This window comes from Trachemys scripta, chromosome 1 (assembly GCF_013100865.1).
Source record: "Trachemys scripta elegans isolate TJP31775 chromosome 1, CAS_Tse_1.0, whole genome shotgun sequence".
NCBI classification, from domain to species: domain Eukaryota; kingdom Metazoa; phylum Chordata; order Testudines; family Emydidae; genus Trachemys; species Trachemys scripta.
This window is the reverse complement of record NC_048298.1, coordinates 181085424-181108146: the sequence shown is the minus strand read 5'-3', so window position 1 is coordinate 181108146 and position 22723 is coordinate 181085424. Positions and strand designations below refer to the sequence as shown.

The 22723-nt window shown below is 39.6% G+C and overlaps 1 protein-coding gene across 4 annotated transcripts in view; it reads left to right on the top strand.

Moving 5' to 3' along the window:
• APP (amyloid beta precursor protein) overlaps positions 1-22723 on the top strand; it is a 325530-nt gene that overhangs the window by 141710 nt on the left and 161097 nt on the right. For all 4 annotated transcript variants that reach the window (XM_034793108.1, XM_034793091.1, XM_034793084.1 and 1 more), the window contains exons 4-5: positions 20210-20322; positions 22024-22217. In XM_034793108.1, coding sequence (XP_034648999.1) covers positions 20210-20322; positions 22024-22217 — 307 coding nt within the window. The remainder of the gene's footprint in view (positions 1-20209; positions 20323-22023; positions 22218-22723) is intronic.

The window sequence follows — 22723 nt, the reverse complement described above, 5'->3', positions numbered from 1 at the left end:
TGTCTTAGCAAAATATTTTCTTCTGTTGTCTTCTCATTGTTGGATAATGATGTGTTTCAGAGCCTCTTTATTATTAAAGTTCAGAGCTTCTCTGTTTATACCATGCAGCAGAAATATGGATCTACATTTACAGAGCCAAAAAAACATTCTGAGATTTTTAGATCTGTTTTTTAATAAGGCTCCGGCTGCTGTTATTTGTATACTACAGAAATAACACCCATCATGGATCTTTAGGAGATTAAAGGGCTAAATTATCCTGTATAAGAGACAGAAGAGGGCTGTTTGAGTAGCAGTGTCAGGAGGCAGAATGCCTCCTTTGTGCTTGGTGAAGGATAGTGACCAGCTCGAGTTGCTAGACTGATGATGATGATGAGTGTAGCCAGTGCTTTTCCAGAACTCTCCTGGCATCACTTACCGGTACACATGCCACCCCCGGACTTGAACCCCCTTCATGGATTTTAAGGTCTAAAGGCAACATTATAATCACCTAGCCTGATCTTCATAACACAGGCCAGAAATTTTCATTCAGTGATTCTTGCACCAAGTCCATAACTTCTCATTGAGCTAGAATATCTCTTTTTAAAAATAATATCCAGGATGAAATTTTGGCCCTCTTGAAGTAAAGGGCAAAACTCCTGTTGACTTCAATAGGGACCAGGGTTTTCACCCTGAAAGCAGTGAGTACTGCAGGTAATTTGAGGTTTTCAATCTCCAGCACCTGTAATCAGAATATGCAAATTATAGCTGCCTTTTGTGTTCATGCACTAAGTGGAAACGGGTAACACTCTTTCTTGCACCCTCTTCTCCTTCTCTACAGGGGCAGGCATATTTTGTCCCAGTAAACTGACTGCATATCAGATCCCTGGATAAAAATGCTGATGTCTCTATTTTGTATATGTATAGAAGAAATTTTATTTACCAGTAATGAAGTCTAGAATGGCCACTCATTATGTACCAGAGCCTGGGGGAGAATGGGAAGAGCTAACAGTTTTCATATAATTTGATAAAGTTTCTGCTTTTTGGTATGTCATTTTTCCCATTAAAATTGCGTGAGAAAGTGTAGAGGCTCACCTTGCGTTACTTGTAAATGGATGGATTCTAACTTTGATTGCTGTATTCAAATAACTTTTTTGAAATACCAATATGCACTGCAAGATCACCTATCTCTAACAGACAGCAGAAAAGTACACATTTTACTTTAGGATATCAGATAGCTTATTCATATATAAACAACTAGCTTACATAGTAAGTATTCTTTTACTGTTCAGCATTGCAGAAAAAAGCCTGACATCAGATTTGATTTTTGTTTAACAAAAATTGCTTTGATTGTAAATATTTATTAATTTGCCATTCTTATTTCTATGTTTTAAAAAAAATAATTATCACTTAGTTGTGACCAAAAAAAGCGCATGATATTTAACTAAAGCTTTTATGTACATGCTCATAAAATTGTAAGGCATGTGCTTGATGATGCATTTAAACATAGATGTACACAATATACTGAACTCTTGGTTTATTTGGTAACCCATTTACAATTTTAAGTTTTTTAAATACACAGAATACATAAAGTCTGCACAATTTTGTGTCCGTGCTTAAGCTTCCATTTTATTTTTCTTTGTCAGCTCAATTTCCACCCAAAAAACACTCCACCCCCATGCACTCACACCCACACATAAGCCTCCCTTCCAAACAGTTAGACGTACTTACACTAGGGTCATCTACTTGATCAGTCAGACAAGATTAACTAAGCTATACAGTTCTTCTAGCTTGCTTCAGTCTCCACTCAGTTGTGTGATTGATGCGGATAAACCTCATCCTGCCTTGTTTTCCTTAAATAAAGAACGCACTAAGCTTCAACCTACCCATCTATACAATGTTTAGGTTTTGTTACAGGACTGGTTGACAGGAGCGGAGAGGAGAAGAAAGGGATGGCAATTTGACTATTTTGGTGAGGATGCTAAAAATAGAAATACCCCAGATTCTGTGAAAGATGCTACCATTCGTTACAGTAGTTTTGTGAAAGGAACCCTTTCACCTGTATTATTTTCTTCATAAAGGGGAGTATTCCTGCCTAATGCTGATATTAACATTTTTGCTAAGCTATTGGCAGACATATTAAAAACAGTTCTGCCTGAATGAGGCAGACAGCTTTTTTGTAAAATGTGCAAACATTACACTGAAAATAAGGTCTCCTTAAATTACTCCTGGGGGAATTCTATGCCAGCACATTAAAAATACTGTGTACAATATTTTAAATTTCTGCAAAATTCTTCATATTTTATTTGTTAAAATAACACAGTATAATCACTCCAGTTTCAATTATTTTGGTAATTTATTTCAAAATACCCATCAACAAGTATGTTAATAATACATACAAAAACAAAAATGATTCTTCTAGGAGTAGAGAGTTAAAGAAGCCGCTACAACAACCCAGTTCCAGTTGGGGGGTGCTGGATGGGGCTGCATGGGGCCCCCAGAGCCCAGACACCTGCGCTCCCCTCCTCACAGAGCCCAGCTGTGGAGCACACCCCTCCAGAGCTCAGCCACGGGGCACCCCCTGACACAAACAGCCCCAGATGCTTTACTCCCTCCAGCTTCTTTACTGTCCCGCCGGTGGTGCAACCCTGCCCTTCCTTACCGTTTGCCAGAGCTGGATCTCCAGGGCACACTCCTGTCCCCGGGAGAATGAGGATCAAGCCGGGCAGCCAGAGCATGCAGAGCCTCCATCCTTTCCAGGCTGGGCGCTCCCCTCACTGAGAGCCAGCGGCTCCTACTGGTGGCCAGCGGCTCTGCAGCCCCAATTTGGCGGGGGGTGTGGAATTCTGTACAAATTCTGCATTGCGCAGTGGTATAGAATTCCCCCAGGCCTATTAAATGTAGGAGTCTCTTGCTGCAGCAGTGTCTTTTGACACTATCTTCATATGCCAAATGTTAAAAATGTTTCAGTTCTGAGGCATCTTTTCCTGACTCTCAGTCCAGAGCTGCGCTGATTGACTCATTGGACTGGATATTTTTCCAGCACCTAGAAACCAGAGTTTCCAACATCTGTGTTCTCTCTACTGAATCATTTGCAGTAAGCTTTTATGGCCTCAGTTCAGCAAGTATGTGCTTAGGTGCATTCCTGTTCAGCAAAATACTTAAGCATGTGCTTTAGTCACGTGCTTAAAGCTAAGCATGTGTTTAAATACTTCCCTGAAGTGTTGTGTGTAGCCTCTGTCATAGAAAAATAAATGGTAATTGACAGGTAAATGTACATTCATGTATGATTAAGAATAAATATAAACTTTTATTAAATTTTTATATAATGGAAATACAAAGGAAAAAGAGACATATATATGATTTATAGTTGATATGTATATGAGTATAATACACATGCCTCTTTTGACATTGAGACAGCTGGTATCTGTAGTAAGATTTACATCACCAAATATTGCAAAACAAGTCACAATCCACAAAACACTCATATTTTGATCCCAGTAGTTGTGAAAATGTGCTGTGAGATACTAAAAGAATTCCTTCCAAGTAAATATTGAAAACTGGATATAGTCCATAGTTATGGCACTGAAATTTGAAAGGGAAAGGATACAGTTTATATGCTTGAAGAATAATGGATTGGAGGGTTTCGTGGATATGTGGGAATCCAGTTAATGATTTCTTGAACTAAATTGGATTAAGTCAATATGAATTGCATAATTATAAGTTTGTGTTGTAGTTTATAGTCACACAGCTTATTCAAATATATAAAAGCTGTGTGATGATAAATTTGTTAGTAGGGCTAATATTTAGTTGGGATGAATTCTTCCAGTGCCTCAGAATGACTTTCACAGAAACTCTGATGTATGAAGGTTTTTGTGTGTTCTTGCTTTTCTACAATCCTCGATGAGTAAATATTACTTGCCTACAACCCTTATATTAAGAGAACATTAAGGTTGCAAAGTCCAGTGCTCAAAGTTAAGAAATGCCAGAATTAAGAATGTCTGTGCAAACTTCATTTGGCCCCCTCATGCATATGTATTATGATAGTCTCTAATCACATGATTACATACTATTTTTTCTATGTCCTTGGTCAGATGTGTTTTCCATAATACATAATTACAATGTCAGAGGGCTTTTTCTTGTACAGTGTGCCAAAAAATGTTCACCCATTTCCACTTCAGGTGGAATCATGAGAGATTTTTTATTCAGGTTTTAATTTCCCCTTTCCACTGAAAAATAGTTTGGAATCCTCTTCATGTCCCTAAAGTAAGTACTTTTGCTGCTGTATTCCCGGTGACGGGCAAACTCATTATTACCACAGCCCCCTATGAAGGAATGGCTCCATCCTTCAGGAGCAAATAACCTTTTTCCCCCGTTGTCTCTGCCCTATGTAGTCTTGGACATTGGTGCTGCTGAAAATTATATCACATCTCTTTTCTTGTGCTTATTTTGAGATCATTATCTTACAGTCAAGACAAAAAGCACTGCCACCATTCTTCCTATGCATGAAATCCTATATTACAATTCATTTAAAAAAAAAAATCCAAGCCAGAATGGTAATACTTCTTGCAGAGAAAATTAACAAGTAGATGAAGCTATGGAAATCACTTCATTACACCCAAAATCATGGATAGATTCATACCAGTATTTCATAGTTGTGCAGAAAATGATGAAGTGCTGATTCATAGTCATCACCAGTAAACAACTCAGGAACAACATATTGAAATGTTCAATGGGGTGTGCTTAAGAACTGGAGTTTTGAAAGCTGAAGAAAAATTATTCTTTAGGAGCAATAGATGGAATTTAAGTCTGAGACTCTTGTTCACAATTGAATGCTATTAAGATTGTATTTCTATAGACTTGTAGGGAGACTTATATGTTACGCTCTGTGTTTTTAAAGCTGTGGCATGTGAATAGAAATGTGCTTTCCTCTATTAAATCTAGCTGTGAAATAAGATTTTTTGTTTGTTTGACTTTGGGACCATTTAACATGTTCATTATTTGATCACCACTGAACGAGAGTGTCATTTGGAATTTGTATGTGGGAGGGAAACAGAAAATGAACTTTTTGTATGAGTGTCAGGGCCAGGCTTTGGGCGGCTGGCTTGCCCTAGTCAGCTGCTAAGTTGTGATCTGAAGACGAACAGCGGGGTCAGGAGGGAGCTGGGTCAGAATGCCAGGAAGTCAGGGTTGGGCACCAAGTTATAGGCAGCAGACAGATAGCAGGGTTGGAGTCGAGCTAGGTCAGGATACCAGGAAGTCAGGCACCAAGTTAGACAGCAATTGAATAGCAAAGTCGAGGACAAACCAGGATCAGAAACCAGTCTGAGGTCTGTCGCAAACAGGGTCTGGAGAAGAAGCAGGCAGTCTATGGTATTTCTCAGACTGTTCCTCGGATGGCTTCCTGGTTTAAATACTGGTATCAGCCAATCAGTGGACTGTGAGGGAGCACCACTCAGGCCTTGCTGGGTGGTACTTTTTGCCCAGCCTAGCTTCACAGGGTCCTCCTGGGGGTCCTCAGGCTATGCCTCAAGTGGCAATGCAGAGATATCAGCAGCCCAGAACCTCTATAGTTCCAGATTCTAGTCCTGCAGGTTCTTACATCGAGGTTCATGCATTAAGATGTAGAAGTTGCAGGTTTGATCCCCACTTCCCAGGATCCACCCAGGGGTGTCAGTGTTACACATTAAATAACACTGGTCTACAATTTTTGAGAAGTCGTCTGCTTCAGAGATAAAATGTGCTATTTATTATGTATTTTGATGTGCTGAATTCAAATATAACAGTTAAAACAACTGATTGGCTACTGTTTCTAAGATATTTAAGTTTTTACATTTTATGTCTATTGTGTAGATAGTAGAGTTTTAATCATAAATTGTAAACCTAGGTCTTTTCATGTGTTTATGGTTGCTTTACATGATAATATTTCACCTGTCCTGTTTATGTAACACTTTAAAAATCAGCGAAAGGGTGTTATAAATAAAATGTATTATGAAACAAAAGGCAAAAAACTATTCTGTACATAGTTTAGTCCTATTCAGTGTCTACTCGGCGCTTCTTGGCTTGTCTCTTGTATTCATTAAATGGAGCATCTCTTGTCACTGTCCCGCAATAGTCTGCAAGCATTGATGGGCTCCATTTGCCCTAATAGCGTTTCTCCATTGTTGCAATGTCCTGGTGAAATCGCTCGCCATGCTCGTCGCTCACTGCTCTGCTCACTTTGGCGAAACAGAAATGTGTCCCTTTGCAAAATCAAACACTGACAAATAAGAGAGCACGACACTGTCTGATTTCTAGAGCTGATATAGGGCAATTTGTTCAGCAGAGTGATGTAAGCTTCGTTAGGATTGCATCATCCATGACTTCTAGGAATAACATGATGCAATTCATATCATGTATGACGCAATATCAACTTCAGATTGCATCATTCATTGTTTTGCCTAAAAAGCAAGTACTGTCCAAACCCAGTCATAGATTTATTCATAGATCCAGTCAAAGATGTATTTTAGTCATTTCTGGTTTAAATTGAGATCCCTTTCCTTTATAACTCACTTATCCTCTGCCATTCCCAAGTCAAGGGTCGTATATACTGACCCAATAGCATATCTTGGAAACTAGAGCCAGTCAACAATTTTAAGCATCATTTTCATTCTCAGTGACCTAGAATTAGTAAAGTTTGACTACATTTATTTCAGAAGCATTTTGGCTGTAGAGCAGTGTAATCGATTGCTCACTTCCTTGCCCAGGGAGCCTATTATGTTTACTTCTCCAATGTGTCTAAGCCTCACTGCTGTAAATTTAAAACCTCATGTGCTTTCCAGACCTGGGATTCTTCCATGCAACAATACTTGCGCCCATATTCCAGGCTGACTTTTCACTTAGAATACATTTCATCTCCAACCAATACTTATAGTAAAATGGTGCTTAATTTACCATATTTGAGATAAAACAAAACAAAAAACCTAATGTCTTATACAGCCCATGCTGAATATATTGTTTTTTCATTTTCAAAGAACTGTACACGCACAAACTAACTAATCTTCCCATTGCCTCTTTAAGGTAGGTAGACAAATATATCCCCGTCTGTGAAATGGTGATAATAGTGCAGAAAGATTGCCGCCTTCAAAGTACACGTTACCATGATATTGTTGTTTGACCTTGACCTTGCACAGAAACATGATGTCCTGAATTCCACCCATGGCACATATAAGAGAACAGGAGGTTTCCTTCCTTGTGTGAGCAAAATTTGGACATTTGTTCATAAACGTGTAAATCGTGCTGCTCCCAAGAAGATTTAGGACTTTACCTTTTTCAGTGGACAGTATAGTTTTTTGCAATGTTTGTTTCCAAGAAGTCATCTGTCCTCCTGCAATCACATTGCCAAGTTAACTCTGTGCGTGTAAGAGAGAGCCCAGTTAATTTTCTGTATGGAAAGGGATTTCTTATGAAGCCCATGTTGCCCTTTATGATAAAGGTTTTATAAAACCAGTACTTAGTGATGTGACAGCACAAAGTGACAGAATTTATTTGTTGTCTGGATAAACTGCCCACAACTAGCAAAGAAAGACATAGCAGTACTGCCCGGCTGTTCTCTACAGAAGTAATGGAATTCATTCAGCTATAAGACACATTCAGCTTTTGTGATCACCAAGTCCTGTCTTTGAAAGCACCAGAACAACAGGAGGGTGTGGAACTATGTCCAATATGCTAAACTAGGCAGTATTTCCATTATTGAAATGACACATATTATAATGCAACTATTCTAGGCTGATTTCCATAAAACTGTATTATGATGGCACCTGCCATCTCACTGCTGAACTGATCGCTATGTTCAGCATTTGTCCCTAGGGAAAGATACAGCACTTTACGTTTGCATAAACAAGATCTTTGCAGGAGGAATATGTTGACGTTTGAAGGTCAAACATGCTACAACACTTCTCCCCTTAATTCTCCTCTCCCTTCCTCTTCCCGCGCCCATTTTAGGCACAAAAACAATTCTATTTGTTGTTTTGGGGTTTTAAATAACTGTTAGTAAAAGCTTTCCCATGAAGAAGTAGTGTAAAATAAAACTTCTGTGTATCAGGAGACATTTTGTATTCAACATAGCTATTTTAAAAAAATTTCTTACTCCTAGTAAATTTACAGAATGCATAATTTAAATTGAAAATTATATAGGTCCTGGATTCCCTGTGGTGTTGCTCCGCACTTGGCTGAGGCTCAGGGGTGACAGCAGCCTCTACCCAGTGGCGGGCTGAGGTGGGCCTTAGTCCTTCGTGTCCTCTTCTCCTCACCCCCCCCCCCCCCACCATGAGTCCCTGCATGTGTCCTGCTTTTGCCTTTTGAAAAGATGGTCACCCTATAGCAGCTTCATGTAATATAGAAGTTCAGGTCTTTGAATCACTGTAAATACAAGCTTTCATATGAAATAGATATTCTAAAAAAAAGTATTGGCTTTATTTTTTCTTGTAAATATTGGTCTTGTGACAAAGAAAAGAGAACTTTAACTCACGTGCTTTTTCATTTTCACTGTAAGCAAAAACTTTCTGAACCATGATTTTTTTTCAATGAAATTTTTCATCAAAAATTAAAATAAGCCCTGCAAAGAATTTTGACAGATATTTTAATTTTCTCCCGACATCTGACGTTTTTTTCAACCAGCAACAGAGCAGGCTGCAATTATTATAATAAAAAAAAGTACAAAACTTTTTAAAAAAAAAGTTTAAACCCCTCAACTGTAGCTATAACTCTTAGGCTGAAGTGTACATCAGATTAGTGTTATCACCTGTTTATCCCTTTGGGTTAATGACAATGGAACGTTCTTACTTACATTAGTTACAGACAGAAGAATAATTTTATTTTACAATATTCATTTGAAAAAATTAGTTAGGTTGTTGATGGCAAATTGGTTGTTGGGTGCTAGTTCTTAAGTTTGCACATTTATGCTGTATACGACAATACCAACTAATCTACGTTGTAAAAATTAATATCTTCATAACTTGGAGATTTTTTTCTATTCAGATCAAACATAAAATTAATCTTTCCACATGTGTTAATGAATGTGAGATTGGTATCGCATTTACATTTCAGTTTTAGTTTGCTATAGAGTTAAATGGAGCTAGCTTAAAATTCTTGGACTTGTTTACAGACCTCCAAGCTTATTTATAATAAATAATGGTTTAAACTTCTTAGTTGGGAGGAAAACAAAACCCCTATGATTTGGAAGACTTTTCTAATGACTAATTAAGGGACAGAATTATGGTATAAATCAGTGATACTCTGAACTCAGTGGTTCAGGAGCCAAATTAGTGATCAGCATTACCCAAAAGAACCACAGTAGTGAGAATTCATTGTTTCATTTACTATTTATATATATAATTGTTTCATTTTTTCTCTCTCTCTCTCTCAAAATAGTAAATGAAGCAATATATATATATATATTGCTTCATTTACTATTTTGAGAGTATATATATGTATTCTCACAGCAAAATGACTGGATCAACTACAAATGGTTAATAACCTAGTAAAAGCATCCTGATTGGTTAATAACTAAATCACACAGTGTTTTATTATCATGTGCTGCAAAGAGTAGCAGGAGACATATTAAAGAGCCACTTGTGGTTTGCGAGCCTGAGTCTGAATATCACTGGTATAAAGTAAAATTTGCTCAAGGAAAATAGGTGGACCTAGAAGATTTAAAGCAAAGGTTAATGTGAACTATTTCAATTTTGATTAAGACCTTAAAATATGCAAAAACAGAAACAAATTGCTTAATCTGCTCAAGTGTTTTATGGTTTACTTTGCTCAAGTATTTTTTCAATGTGCATCTGATCTTATTTTTTTATTTATTTTTCACTGAATTATGTCTACAGGTCTGGGATTCTAGGTCTAGTCCTTTACTCATTGTGGAACTCCTGAGTTGACAGTTCAAAAATAGTTCCTGGGTGGGTGGGTGGTTGGATTTATATAGATATAGATAGATATACACACACACACACAGACACATGGCAACAAAAATTATGTGGTAATGGTGGAGGAGGAAGATTTCTGGGGACCGTTTCCTTCTTACACTAATATCTTGCATGATACAGTAGTTCCTGTAGGGTCTAACATTAAATTAGTTCTTGCTGTGCAAAGTATTTAAATCTACCCTAATTGTGATTAGATCATTGTATTTAGGTCAAAGGAAAATTGAGTCATACCAATTTATTAAGAGTTTATCTGGGCAAATTAATCTGACCTCTGCAATAATGACAGTTTTTTTGGGACGAGGGGCAGTTTCTATGCAGAAGGTAGAAAAATAGATCAAGTCAAATATATGAACAGTGCATACTTTTTTCTCTGTTGTCTGATCTTGCATGCTTTGCAGGAAATATTTTTTTCTTTCACTTTAATGGTTCAGTATGTTTTTTTTTTTTAAATAGTTTTTGCATATATTTTCTCTTTATAATGAAATGGAGTCTTCAAGCTACCACTTACAGTGACTTTTTATACTATAGAAGAACACAAATTCCCTACCTTCCAAAATACCTGCCATAGATCTCTACCTCAGTTTCATATGTCCCATAACCACAAGCCAGTGATGGGATTCTCAGTACTGATTTCAAGTCCCCCTGCAAGTTAGCTTTTGCAGTAGGTTCACCTAGTTGTAGTTAATATGCAAAAGGTAGTGTTTTAAAGGAAATGCTTTATTTTCCTGTTTTAAATTTGGGAAGATGAGGGTAAATCTAAAAAGCATGTGTGATGCACCTGGGGTGCAGCCTTGGAGCTGTGGGAACCAGCTCCAACACGCAGCTGGGTTGGGGACGCAGCCACAGGCTCTGTTATCACCCAATGCTCACACAAACTAGGCTACTTGAGTTCAACAGCAGACACCAGACAGTTTCCCAGGTCCCCAGGCATGCACCCCCCCTTGGGAGTATAAACCCAAAATTATACTGTCTTGCACTGCACAGGGATCTGATATTAATAAGTTCACCCCTTCCTCAGTGTGGAGAGGAATATGCACCATACGCTTGTGTTAAACCAAGCTGAGATTTTTACCAGACACTTTCAAAGTCACACTGGGTTAGATTAACACACAAACAAGTTTATTAACTACAAAAAGATCGATTTTAAATGATTATAAATGATAGCAAACAGATCAAAGCAGATTACCTAGTAAATAAATAAAATCGCAAACTAAGCCTAAAATACTAGAAAGATAGGATATGAATTAGCAAATTCTCACCCTGGCTGATGATACAAGCAGGCTTGCAGTTTCTTAAGGGCCAAGCTACACTTGCTTTGAAGTTTGGGATCCCCACCCCAGTTCCCAGTCCTTTTTTCAGGTCTTCTCTCAGATGATGTCACTCCCTGCCTTGTATAGCTTTAGCATATGGTGGGAACCCTTTGTTCTAAACTCAGTTCCCAGCCCAGTTTGTGGGAAAAATACAGGTACCCAAAATGGAGTCCAGAGTCATGTGGACTGGTCACATACCCTTGCAGAGTCATAGCAGCCATTACTTTCAAGCTGCCTGAAATGTCCACAAGGAGGCTCACCAGGTGAGGGATAAGCTTCTCTTAAGGCCTATTGTTTTCCCTAATGGCCCATTGCCCTGAGTGGGCCCTTTACAACCAGCTATTTAGACCAGCATCTTGCCTAGTGGGTGTCAGCAAGGTGTGACTACATGTGAAATAGATACATAGTCACTATTCATAACTTCAGATACAAAAATGATACATGCATAAAAATAGGATAATGATATTCAGCAAATCAGAACTTTTCCAATGACACCTGACATGAATTATCTTGTACAAAATGCATTATAATCATATCATAAATAATACCACTATGAAGAATATGGGGTGCAGTGTCACAGCATGTTTCCTGTCTTTTAAATGATTTATGTACACAGGCAAAACTTTATACATCAGTCGAATTAAGGATGTCACTTAAGCAAATTAACTTAATTATGCTTGCCACTCACTTATTAACTCTTAATTACCAGTTTGTCACAATCTTCATGTTCTGCTCTTACTGAAATCAGTTAGAGTTTTGTTACTGATTTCATCTGAAACAGGAGCAGGTCTTTGACAGGGGGTTTAGAAAAATCACCCTTAAAAGGTGACCGACAAGTGGCCATGCAGTGCCATTGTCTGTCTGAATTAGATTGAGATTTGTAAGATTGTGGAGATTTGTAAAATTGAGTATTTCAATGCAGGTATTCTATGGAAGCCTGGATTTTGTGCTTTCACAAGCTCAGGTGACATATGTATATGAAGTATCATTTTCTTTTAGTAATACAGTATCTTTTATGTGGAAATTTGTATATAAAAATGACTACTCAGCTCATAGCACCATACACAATTCAAAGCGAATACAGTCTTTGGCTGTTACTCTTAGATAACCATTTTGTTCAGTAGCTTACATCGATTGGGGGCTTCTACAATTTAACAGATAGGGTGAGCTGCATATAGATGGGGAGACTTGTGTGAGGTCACTGATTCCTGTGGGGCAGCACAACAACAATATCTTAGAGATTTGGAAAGAACCAACACTTGCTAGGTGGCAGCAAAATGTACTACACCCTGCCTCGCTGGAACACGCACTGTTGTATGGGAAGGGAAGATGAATGAATATGCTGGTATTATGGTGATGCAGTATTTTGTTTATTAGGGGTCCTTGTCGGTTGGTTAATGGTAGCTAGTTAGCTGGCTGGAATGCTAGGTTTGACGTTCCAGAGGTTTACACTGTAATATGTACCTTCAAATGCTTATTCTAAAATCTTCATTCTTGACCCTCCTTCTTTCAATTAATTCATTACCATGTCGCTTCTAATATTGTCTGTTTCACCGGGGTGTGTAGAATTCCATTAAACTTAGTTTTATTCTGCGTTTTTATACTACACAAACTATCTTTGCCAATCTAGCTGTGAATTGGTTATCTTTCTTATTTTTGTGATGGATCAAACTCATTGCCATTTGTTTCAACTGCACAGTAGAGCATGCCCCATGCAGGACTCTCCAGTGACTGGGTATGCTGTGGCACTGTAACTGAGAGAAGGGAGATTTTCTTGTAGTCTCAGTGCTGGCACTCAGGCAGCATGGAGAAGGAGGAAACAACCCTGGCTGGAATGCAGAGAGGTGAGGAGTGCAGGGAGAAAGGATGGAGGCAGGAACTTGGGGACAAGATCGGGGGGAGGGGAAAAAGGTTTGGTTTAGTGCAGGGGTGGGCAAGGTTTGGCACGCGGCTCGCCAGGGTAAGCACCCTAGCAGGCCGGGCCAGTTTATTTACCTGCTGACGCGGCAGGTTTGGCTGATCGCGGCCCCCACTGGCCGCGGTTCACCGTCCCGGGCCCATGGGGGCGGCGGGAAGTGGCGCGGGCGAGGGATGTGCTGGCTGCAGTTTCTTGCCGCCCCCATTGGCCCAGGACGGCGAACCGCGGCCAGTGGGGGCCGTGATCGGCCAAACCTGCCGCGTCAGCAGGTAAATAAACTGGCCCGGCCAGCCAGGGTGCTTACCCTGGCGAGCCGCGTGCCAAACGTTGCCGACCCCTGGTTTAGTGTGATATCAGCACACAGGAATGCTTTGGCAGTGGTAGGGTTAGTAACCAATTTTCCAGGGTGACATTCAACTACTTTAATAGCTAGATGGTCTTTTCTTTTTCTGCAATCTCCTGACTCATTCATCAGGGTGAATTAGAGGGTGCCTGTTGCCTGTAGGACCCCTGCCTCATTTGTTGCTGAAGTTGGAAGATGTGTAGTGAATGAGATGGGGGACTTCAGAAAGAAAAACCTTAGTTCTGACATTTCCTATTTCTGGAGTGGTTGATTTTGCAACCAGATTTGGGTTGTTTTGCCATGTATCATGTTTGAGAGGCCGCACCTTGATTTGTGGTGCAGCATTTTTGGACCACTATAAGAAAACTTGATTATCACATCAGTTATGACCTGGAGAGTCCAAACTATATGGAAGGTTTTCAGGTAACCTTGCTCTGATGACTTGGAACATGAGGTTGGGGTAATGGACATTGTTAATAAGTGAGAGGGAGAAAGGAGGGCATTTCACTGCAGGGTCAGATATAAGATGCCGTTTCCCTTTAAAGAAGGGAAGAAAAAAAAAAAACCCTAGAAAAGCAAGTGTATTTAAAGCCTATATGAACCACCGTTAGATGCTGCAGTGCTTTAAAATGATTTTTAACTGATGCATCTGTAAAAGTGCCAGACCTTGTAATGAAGCATATTTAAATGGTTTTGCATCTAAACAAATGCATTCTCTATTTGCATGGTGTGTAAAATCTGAATGACACTTGCATTCTATCTGAAAAAGAGGGAACAGACGTTTTCATTATCAAATGCAGTCAAGCAGAAAAGTATCAAAGTGAGCAGAAATTCCCATTTACAGCTATGATTGAAGCATTACTTGGAGTGAAAAAAGGGCCAAGGAGAATAGCCCAGTTTTATACAGTTACGTAACAGGATATTTTATGACTAGAAAGGATTGTTGGACACTTTTTGGCAGCATCCCTTGAGTACATGAGACTTAAGGCGCAGTTGCACCCGTTTTAGACTAACTGAGCTATTGGCTACTGCCTACCACTTCATTAGGTTTTGTTTCTCTTTTCTGTCGTAAGTACACATTACACACTTTCTATAGTTCATTATTTCATTGAGGCAGATGTTGCCCCCTTGATTATGCATTAAAACTTACAAAATTCTGGGGACAAAGGCCTAAAAATAAAAATGTGGTATCAGGTATTGGGGCTTCTCAAAAAGATGAATGATCATTATTTATATACGGTAGAACACAGAGCCATGGGTCAGAATTGGGGTTGTGTTGTGCTAGACTCTCTACTGACATAGAGACAGACATAATCCCTGCCTCAAAGAGCTTATAATCTATTTCCTTTTATTTCCCGAGGGTGTAACTCACCTGATTCCTTGTGTGTCCCATGCACAGGACAAGCTGTCCTCATGCATCTTGTGCCATCATAGGATGCATGGAAAATGGTACTATTTAATGTGTATGATTTGCAAAATTATGTTGGAGGAATTTAGTGATTAAGAATGACAGTACAATTAGAGTCAGCATTTAAGGTAAATCAATTTTATATCCTATCAAGATACATTTGTTAATTGAAGCCTATAATTTTCTGTACTCTGACACTGTGGATCAACCATGCTCCTTGTGTAACTTTTTTGACTTTAGGGGAGTTACACTAAGGGTGAATCTGGTCATATGTCAATGTTAAAAAATCTCCTTCTTCTTGGATTTTTATTTAAATATAACTTTATAAAAATGTCCTTTATCTCTTCAGACTTTTACTATAGCAGGGGCATGGAGTATGTCTCAATCCCTTTTTGTAAAGCACTGTGTAAACTTCTGTCCTTTCCTGAGGCCAGGGCATTTCTCCCTACCCAGCATTGCCCTGAGTTAGTGGTCCAACAGCTCTTCTTTGTAGTGCAGCTTTCAAGAATCTAAAGTGCAGTGAACAGCATAGTATTCAACCTCAGAAGATGTAACCCATAGCTTCATTTAGATGGTAGTATACTGCATACTACTAATTCAGCCATTGATAAATAGGTGGAACATAGCTCTAAAGTGTTCCAACCTGCATCATCTTCAGTGCTTTAAACTAACAATCCCGCTGTAGGTTAGGGATGTGATTAGTGAAAATCACACCTCTGTAGTCCAGTTCTTTGCCTCTCAGTTCTAGAAGTGCCATTGTTGCCTTGCTTGATTTGACCAATGATGAGTCTTAAGAAAAAGACAAATTGATTATCAATTACACAAATGGAAAATGACTGCCTAGGAAGAAGTTCTGCAGAGACTGATCTGGGGTTTATAGTGGATCACAAACGAAATATGCGTCAACAGTGTTAAACTGTTGCAAAAAAAGTGGACACCATTCTGAGATGTATTAGCAGGAGTGTTGTAAGCAAGACACAAGAAGTAATTCTTCCGCTCTACTCAGCACTGATAAGGCCTCCACTGAAATATTGTGTCCAATTCTGGAAGGATGTGAACAAATTGGAAAATGTCCAGAGTAGAGTAAGAGAAATGCTTTAAGGTCTAAAAATTAGGAGAGATTGGAAAAAATGGGTTTGTTTCGTTTGGAGATAAGACTGGGGGGAGAGGAGGATGTGATGATAGTGTTCAAGCATGTAAAAGTTGTTATAAAGAGGAGAGGGTGATAAATTGTCCACTGAGGACAGGACAGAAAGTAATGAATAGGTCAGACAAACACCTGTTAGGGATGGTCAAAATATTGGTCCTGCCTTTGTGCAGGTGACTGAACTAGATGACACATCGAGGTCTCTTGCAGTCCTACATTTCTGTGATTCTATGATTCAGTTCCCTGCTTCCTTATAAGTCACTGGCCAGAGAGACTAGACTGTTGCCTCTATCTCACTTCGGCACCATTCAGCAGAGGCTGAATGTGCTGCACAGCAGCTACAAATGTTTGTGTCTTATCGGTTCCATGAGGCCACGGAGCTCACAAACTCATTGTGAATGCAGAGTAATAATCTATCCCTGTGGGGTTTTTGTTATTGTTGTAAGTAAATTGCAAGCATTATGGTGTGGCACACTGGGGTGATAAAATCCATTCCCCCCCCCCCCCCCCCCCCCCCCGAAATTTGCTGACTTTGGCTTTTAATGACTTAAAATCACTAGCATCGAATACAGGAGAAAAAAATCAGTTGGACTACAAATATCATCGATCATTAGCAAATGGAGGCACACTCCTTTTGCTGAAGTGTGATATTGAAAAACTTTCCCTGTTAGTTAATTTTTAAAGCAGACTTTTTAAATCAATAAGTAATTCTCAAGAGCCAGCACAGAGTCAGTAGCCAGCACGTTTCCTTGCCTAATAATAAACATATAATTACTTCATTATAACTCATTTAACCATTATTTCAACATGTAAGCACTGGACCATTTTTGTTCATTCATTTGAAATGTGAGTAATTTTCTTGGAGGTTGCTAGAAACAAGTATGCTTCAGGGAGCAGATAAACTCATGCCACTTGAATCATGTATTCTTCTTTGAGTGCTGGTCCCTATTTGTATTCCACTGTGGGTACACATGCACTCCATGCGCCAGAGCTGAAGAATTTTGAAAGCAGTATCTGTTGGTCTGCACATGCTCCCTCATCCTCTTTTTGCCCCGACTGAGAATATAAAGGGTGGAATGGGTGACCATCTCTCCAGTTCCTTCTTACCATCACATAGTCTGGGTTGCAACCTCTAATATCCGGAGCTTCATCTTTATTCCTTTATCTACGTGCACACACACACACCTATATGAAATGTATCTGTAAATAGATTTTAGAAGACGTTAGGATTTATAGTTTTATATAATAGTTTTAAATGTTTTGTAATTAGTTCACCTCCCTGACCTGGGGAGCCCCCTATACACCCCCAGACTGTGTTTCAGTACAGTACTATGCCTACCACTCCTGGCTTAAATTTGTGCCTGTGCTACTTCTCAGTCAATGATAACCATCGGTGCTGCTTATACTGCCTTGGAGAACCTCACATCGCAGCAAAGTGCAGTATATGCCAATCGTTCTCTGAGAGGGGTGGAAACTTTGCCTCAGAAAGCATCCAGTAGAAAAGGCCATGAGGCTGCAGTTGGACTTTGGCAATGATGCAACTCCTCTCCTACTTGAGGGGGAGTGTAAACACCGAAAACTCCATCTTCACCCCGACGCAGATTTAGACTTCATCAGGACATCCTTAAATTCAATCACAGCAAGCCCTTACCTGCCAATGAATAGGTTTCAAAAAGTGTATTCACCAAACCAGCAGTCCATGAGCACCATAATAGCTGTTTTGCCAAAGTACTATCATCTCTGGTATGGTAGAAGAATCCTCACCATGTATGCTTGGGTGTTTCCTTCCTTGCTACCCCATCAGATAGGACAACTGTTACAGTCACTTCCCTGTTGGACTGGGGAACTGACTTGGGGAACCATACAGTGCAGGGCACCTGGACATTTCAAGAGTCCAGAATGCTGTCCAGTATTTTGGAATTGCGAGCAGTTCAAAGGGTTTGCAAAGCCTTTCTCCTTTTATTCAGAATTGCAGTGCCCGCATGATGTCAGACGATATCATGACCATCTTTTACAGCAACAGGGAGGAACGAGATGCATCCCACAGTGTGCGGAAGCAGTCTGTGGAACAGGTGCACCAGTAGTCACATCAGACTACCTTCTAGAGACCCAGAAAGTGCCAGCAGACATTTTGCTGTTGACCACAAAATCAATCAAAAAGGTTTCCTAGACTATTCGTTGCCATAGCAGAAAGAGTCTGGAGTCAAGCTATATCCTCCCAAAGAATCTCTAAGTGGATCTCAGGCTTTATATTGCTCTGCTATCAGCATACGCTAACTTAATAGTATAAGCTGTCTGATCTTCCTCCCCCATCTCATGGGGTAAGGGCCCATTCCATAAGTGCTCAAGCAACATCTATGGTGTTGCTTCAAGAAGTACCTTTACTTGATATCAGCAAAGCAGCTCACATGGAGTTCCGTCCACATGTTTGCAAGGCATTAAGGTTTAGTTCAGGTCTCCTCTGCTGAGGCATCCTTTGGAATGGTAGTCGTTCATTTGGCTCTGTCATCTGCATCCTCGCACCCCTCCTCCTACTTAAGTATTGCTTGTCAGTCACCTATAGTGGAATACACATAGGGACCAGCACTGAAAGAAGAAGTTACTCACCTTTGTTACTGGAAGCTCTTTGAGATATTTGGTCCCTGTCTGCATTCCACTTCCTACCCTACTTCCCCTCTTCTTCAGTTCATCTTTTGGATTCCCGGTAGAGAAGGAACTGGAGAGGCAAGTGCACTGCCTCACCCTTTATCGCCTTAGGCAGAGGCACAAGAGGGCGAGAGTGCCTGTGCAGACCAACAGACACCGCTTTCAAAATGCTCCAGCTCCAGGCGCATGGAGTGCAGGTGTACCCACAGTGGAATGCAGATAGGGGTGACACATCTCAAAGACTCTCCAGATACCAAGGTAGGTAACTTCGTCTTCCTACTGTCCAGACAACATCCATACAATAGAGTATATCAGTTCTCTGACAGCTTCCTGCTAGTTATTTGTCCAATATCTCCATGTTTGTAACTTTAAAAAAAAAAACTGCAATGCCAGAATTACTACAAAATTATGATTGCAGTGCAATAAATCATGTTGTTCATCATATTTCCCCCATAATCGTAAACACCAGCACTGTAGACATTTATTCCCGAGTGTGTTTTTCAACACTCTTTAATTGTACAGCAGGTGGATCCCTCCTGGCTAATTAAGGTATAGTGCTCAAGAGAGAGGCAGTGATCACGCATTAACTTGGTATACAGAGCTGACAATCAGATGATCTCAGTGTATTGTTATGATGTTGTTTCAGAGTACCATTAACCTTCTCAGGCTAGGTCTATACTACCCGCCTGAATCGGCGGGTAGAAATCGACCTCTCGGAGATCGATTTATCGCGTCCCATTGGGACGCGACAATCGATCCCTGAATCGGCGCTCTTACTCCACCAGCGGAGGTGGTAGTAAGCGCCGCCGACAGAAAGCCGCAGAAGTCGATTTTGCTGCTGTCCTCACAACGGGGTAAGTCGGCTGCGATACGCCGAATTCAGCTACGCTATTCACGTAGCTGAATTTGCGTATCTTAAATCGACTCCCTCCTGTAGTGTAGATGTACCCTCAGTTAACCTGTTTGCTATCCTGCTGGTGAAACTGAGTTAAGCTGAAAAGGGACTAAAATACTTTTTTTAAAGCTACACAATAACAATGCCCTGTCATTTACTAAAATCTTCAGAATGATTTGGAATGGTGATTTGGTGTCAAATTTGTTCTGGATGTAAAGAATGTAAATATGTTCCAATATTCTTCAGATTCATGTTTTAATGTTTGTCAGATAGCCAGGTCACAGCAAACACTAACTTAATGGTAAAGACCATTGAAGTCTTCGGTCCTGGAGATGTTGTATTAGGAACATAGGAATTGCCATGCTGGATTAGACCAGAGAGTATCCTGACTCTCTGGAAGGTACTGGTACCACATTCGTCAATAGAAAGTTAAAGAATCCTTATAGTGGGGAAGTATTGAGTAACCTGTCTGTCAGGGAAACTTTCTCATTAGCCTCTATTAGTTCGAGGTTGACTTCTTTACTGTTAAGTTTTAACAACAAAAATTCGGAGACTGAAATCATGAGTGAAATGAAGACTTCATATTGTTTTCTTCCAGTTGGTGAGTTTGTGAGTGATGCCCTTCTGGTGCCAGATAAGTGCAAGTTCCTCCACCAGGAAAGGATGGATATATGTGAAACTCACCTGCACTGGCACACTGTTGCTAAAGAGGTACAGTATATAATTTATCTTGACATTTCTAGCCATCTTTCTTTCAAGTTGTATCACTTTCCTGGGATGCATCTAATTACAATAGTGTTGTTATGGAGAAAATTGGGGGATTGGTCCTGCTTTGAGCAGGGGGTTGGACTAGATGACCTCCTGAGGTCCCTTCCAACCCTGATATTCTATGATTCTTTGAAAATGGTGAGGACACAGTTGTATTTGTAAATATTTATTGCTGGGTGGTGAATTGGTGCTTTTAATTAGGAGAAAACCAGGAAAAGTTCTGTTAAGTTTATTTTGATTCATAAACAGTATTATTTTGTAACTTGATGTGTCATGTAGAGTTGATGTTTGAATTTTCATGTTGTTGTTGTTTTATACCATATTCTCAAATTTGAATACTCCTGATTTTTTTATGCAAGTTCCAGTGTTTGTGGAGGTTGACTTATCAGGTTGACTTAACATTGCTCTTCTGTTGAAGAACTAAGATTACATCTGTAATGTCACTCCTCCGTGCTTGGAAAATAAGAACATATATTTCCATAAACTTTTGTCCCACATCGTACATGGCTGTATTAAGTTCTCTAATTCCTTTTAATCACCTTTAATGCTTGACTCACTCACTTGTAGTAGTAGTAGTAGTAGTAGTAGTATAATTTTGTGCTAAGTGCTTGACAGAATTAAGATATGACTCCGGCCTCAAAGAATTTACAATCTAATCTCAGAGATGTTGCAACAAATGAGGTCAAGAAGGGGGATGGGAAAGAAATAGGGGAGAGAGAGAGAGAGAGGACAAGGAAACTTGTGAGGACAGTGTGTAAAACTGATACAAAGCACAGAACATATGATTTTACAACTCACTGACATTTTATTAAAGACCATCTAAAACTTAATTTTGTAGGTGTCATGCATCCAAATGATATCTTAGTCTTTGTAGGTATATGTCTTCTTAAAGGTAAACTGACAAGAGTTTAGAGTTGCAAATTACCATTTTGCATGGACCCTCCTAGAAGTCTGTTTGACCCTGTAATATCATCAGCTCACAATGACATGCTGAGGGGTGAAAACATTTAAATGTTTTCTTCTTTTCCAGATGTTCTGTGTGGTTTTGTCTTTTAAGTGTTTTGTGCAACCTCTTAAGTGATGCATAATTAATACTTTTCCAATATGGCTAGAAGGTACCATACTAAACGAGGAATCAAACCTCAATGTATCAACAAAAATAAGAACAGGAGTACTTGTGGCACCTTAGAGACCAACAAATTTATTAGAGCATAAGCTTTCGTGGACTACAGCCCACTGCGTTAGGTGTTGATCTCCTCTTCAATAGCACTATTACATAGGCAGGGCAAACTGTCACTCTCCAGTGGTTAATTGTGCACAGCAAAAGCAAACCCTCAAAGTAGTTCTAGGTAAGAGGATGTAGGATTTGTCAGGTGTATGTGAGGGGATGAACTCTTTTGGCAAGGAGAAGAGTTGATGAGAAGGAAAAGCTTGTTGCCTAAAATACTAGACTGTGGTTGGATGCCCATGTTCCCACGCTGAATGAATTTATCAGTCACAATAGTTGAGAGATCAATTAACAAGCTAACTCTAATTTTCTCAGGCTGTACACAGACTTTTATTATTTTCTTAACATCTATGCCAACTTTTCCTTAGCCAGCTCACTGTGTAACAATGTTGTCACTGTTCTCTTTATTTTTGTAGTCCTGTAGTGAAAAGAGTATGAATCTGCATGATTACGGTATGCTGCTGCCCTGTGGAATTGACAAGTTCCGTGGTGTGGAGTTTGTTTGCTGCCCATTAGCAGATGAAAGTGACAATGTTGATTCAGCTGATGCTGAGGAAGACGATTCCGATGTCTGGTGGGGAGGTGCGGATGCAGATTATGCAGATGGAAGGTAAGAGTGGTGTTTCCCCTTTCTGGTTTACTGAAAATTGTCAGAAGTTTGTTTGGAAAGACTAAAAGTTAGCAGCAGAGTCTTTGATATGAGCACACTTGATGGATCTTCTCATTGTTTGAAACTTTTGAAGTGACCCAAAATGTCTGGGTTTTAATATGTTTTTGATTTTTACAAAACCATAAGGTTTATAATGTTTTAATTGTTTTTTTTAAATGCAATGAAAAATATCTTGTTGGACTGTAAACATTCCCTTGCAAAATTTGCAACCCAACACTATATCATGCAAGCATATGACAACCAAAAATTGAAACAGGCTACGTGGGAAGCTTTCATTGGCAAGCTGAGTGAACTGCAGAAAATGCACAGCCAACCCAATTAGTGATAAGTGAGGTGTTTTAAAACCCCCTTTTTAGTTTTATTAACATAGGTTAGTGACACAGTAAGAAGACTTTCAAGCTGGCAGCATCCCTTTTAATTATGAATTGAAAGGTATTTTCAAAAAT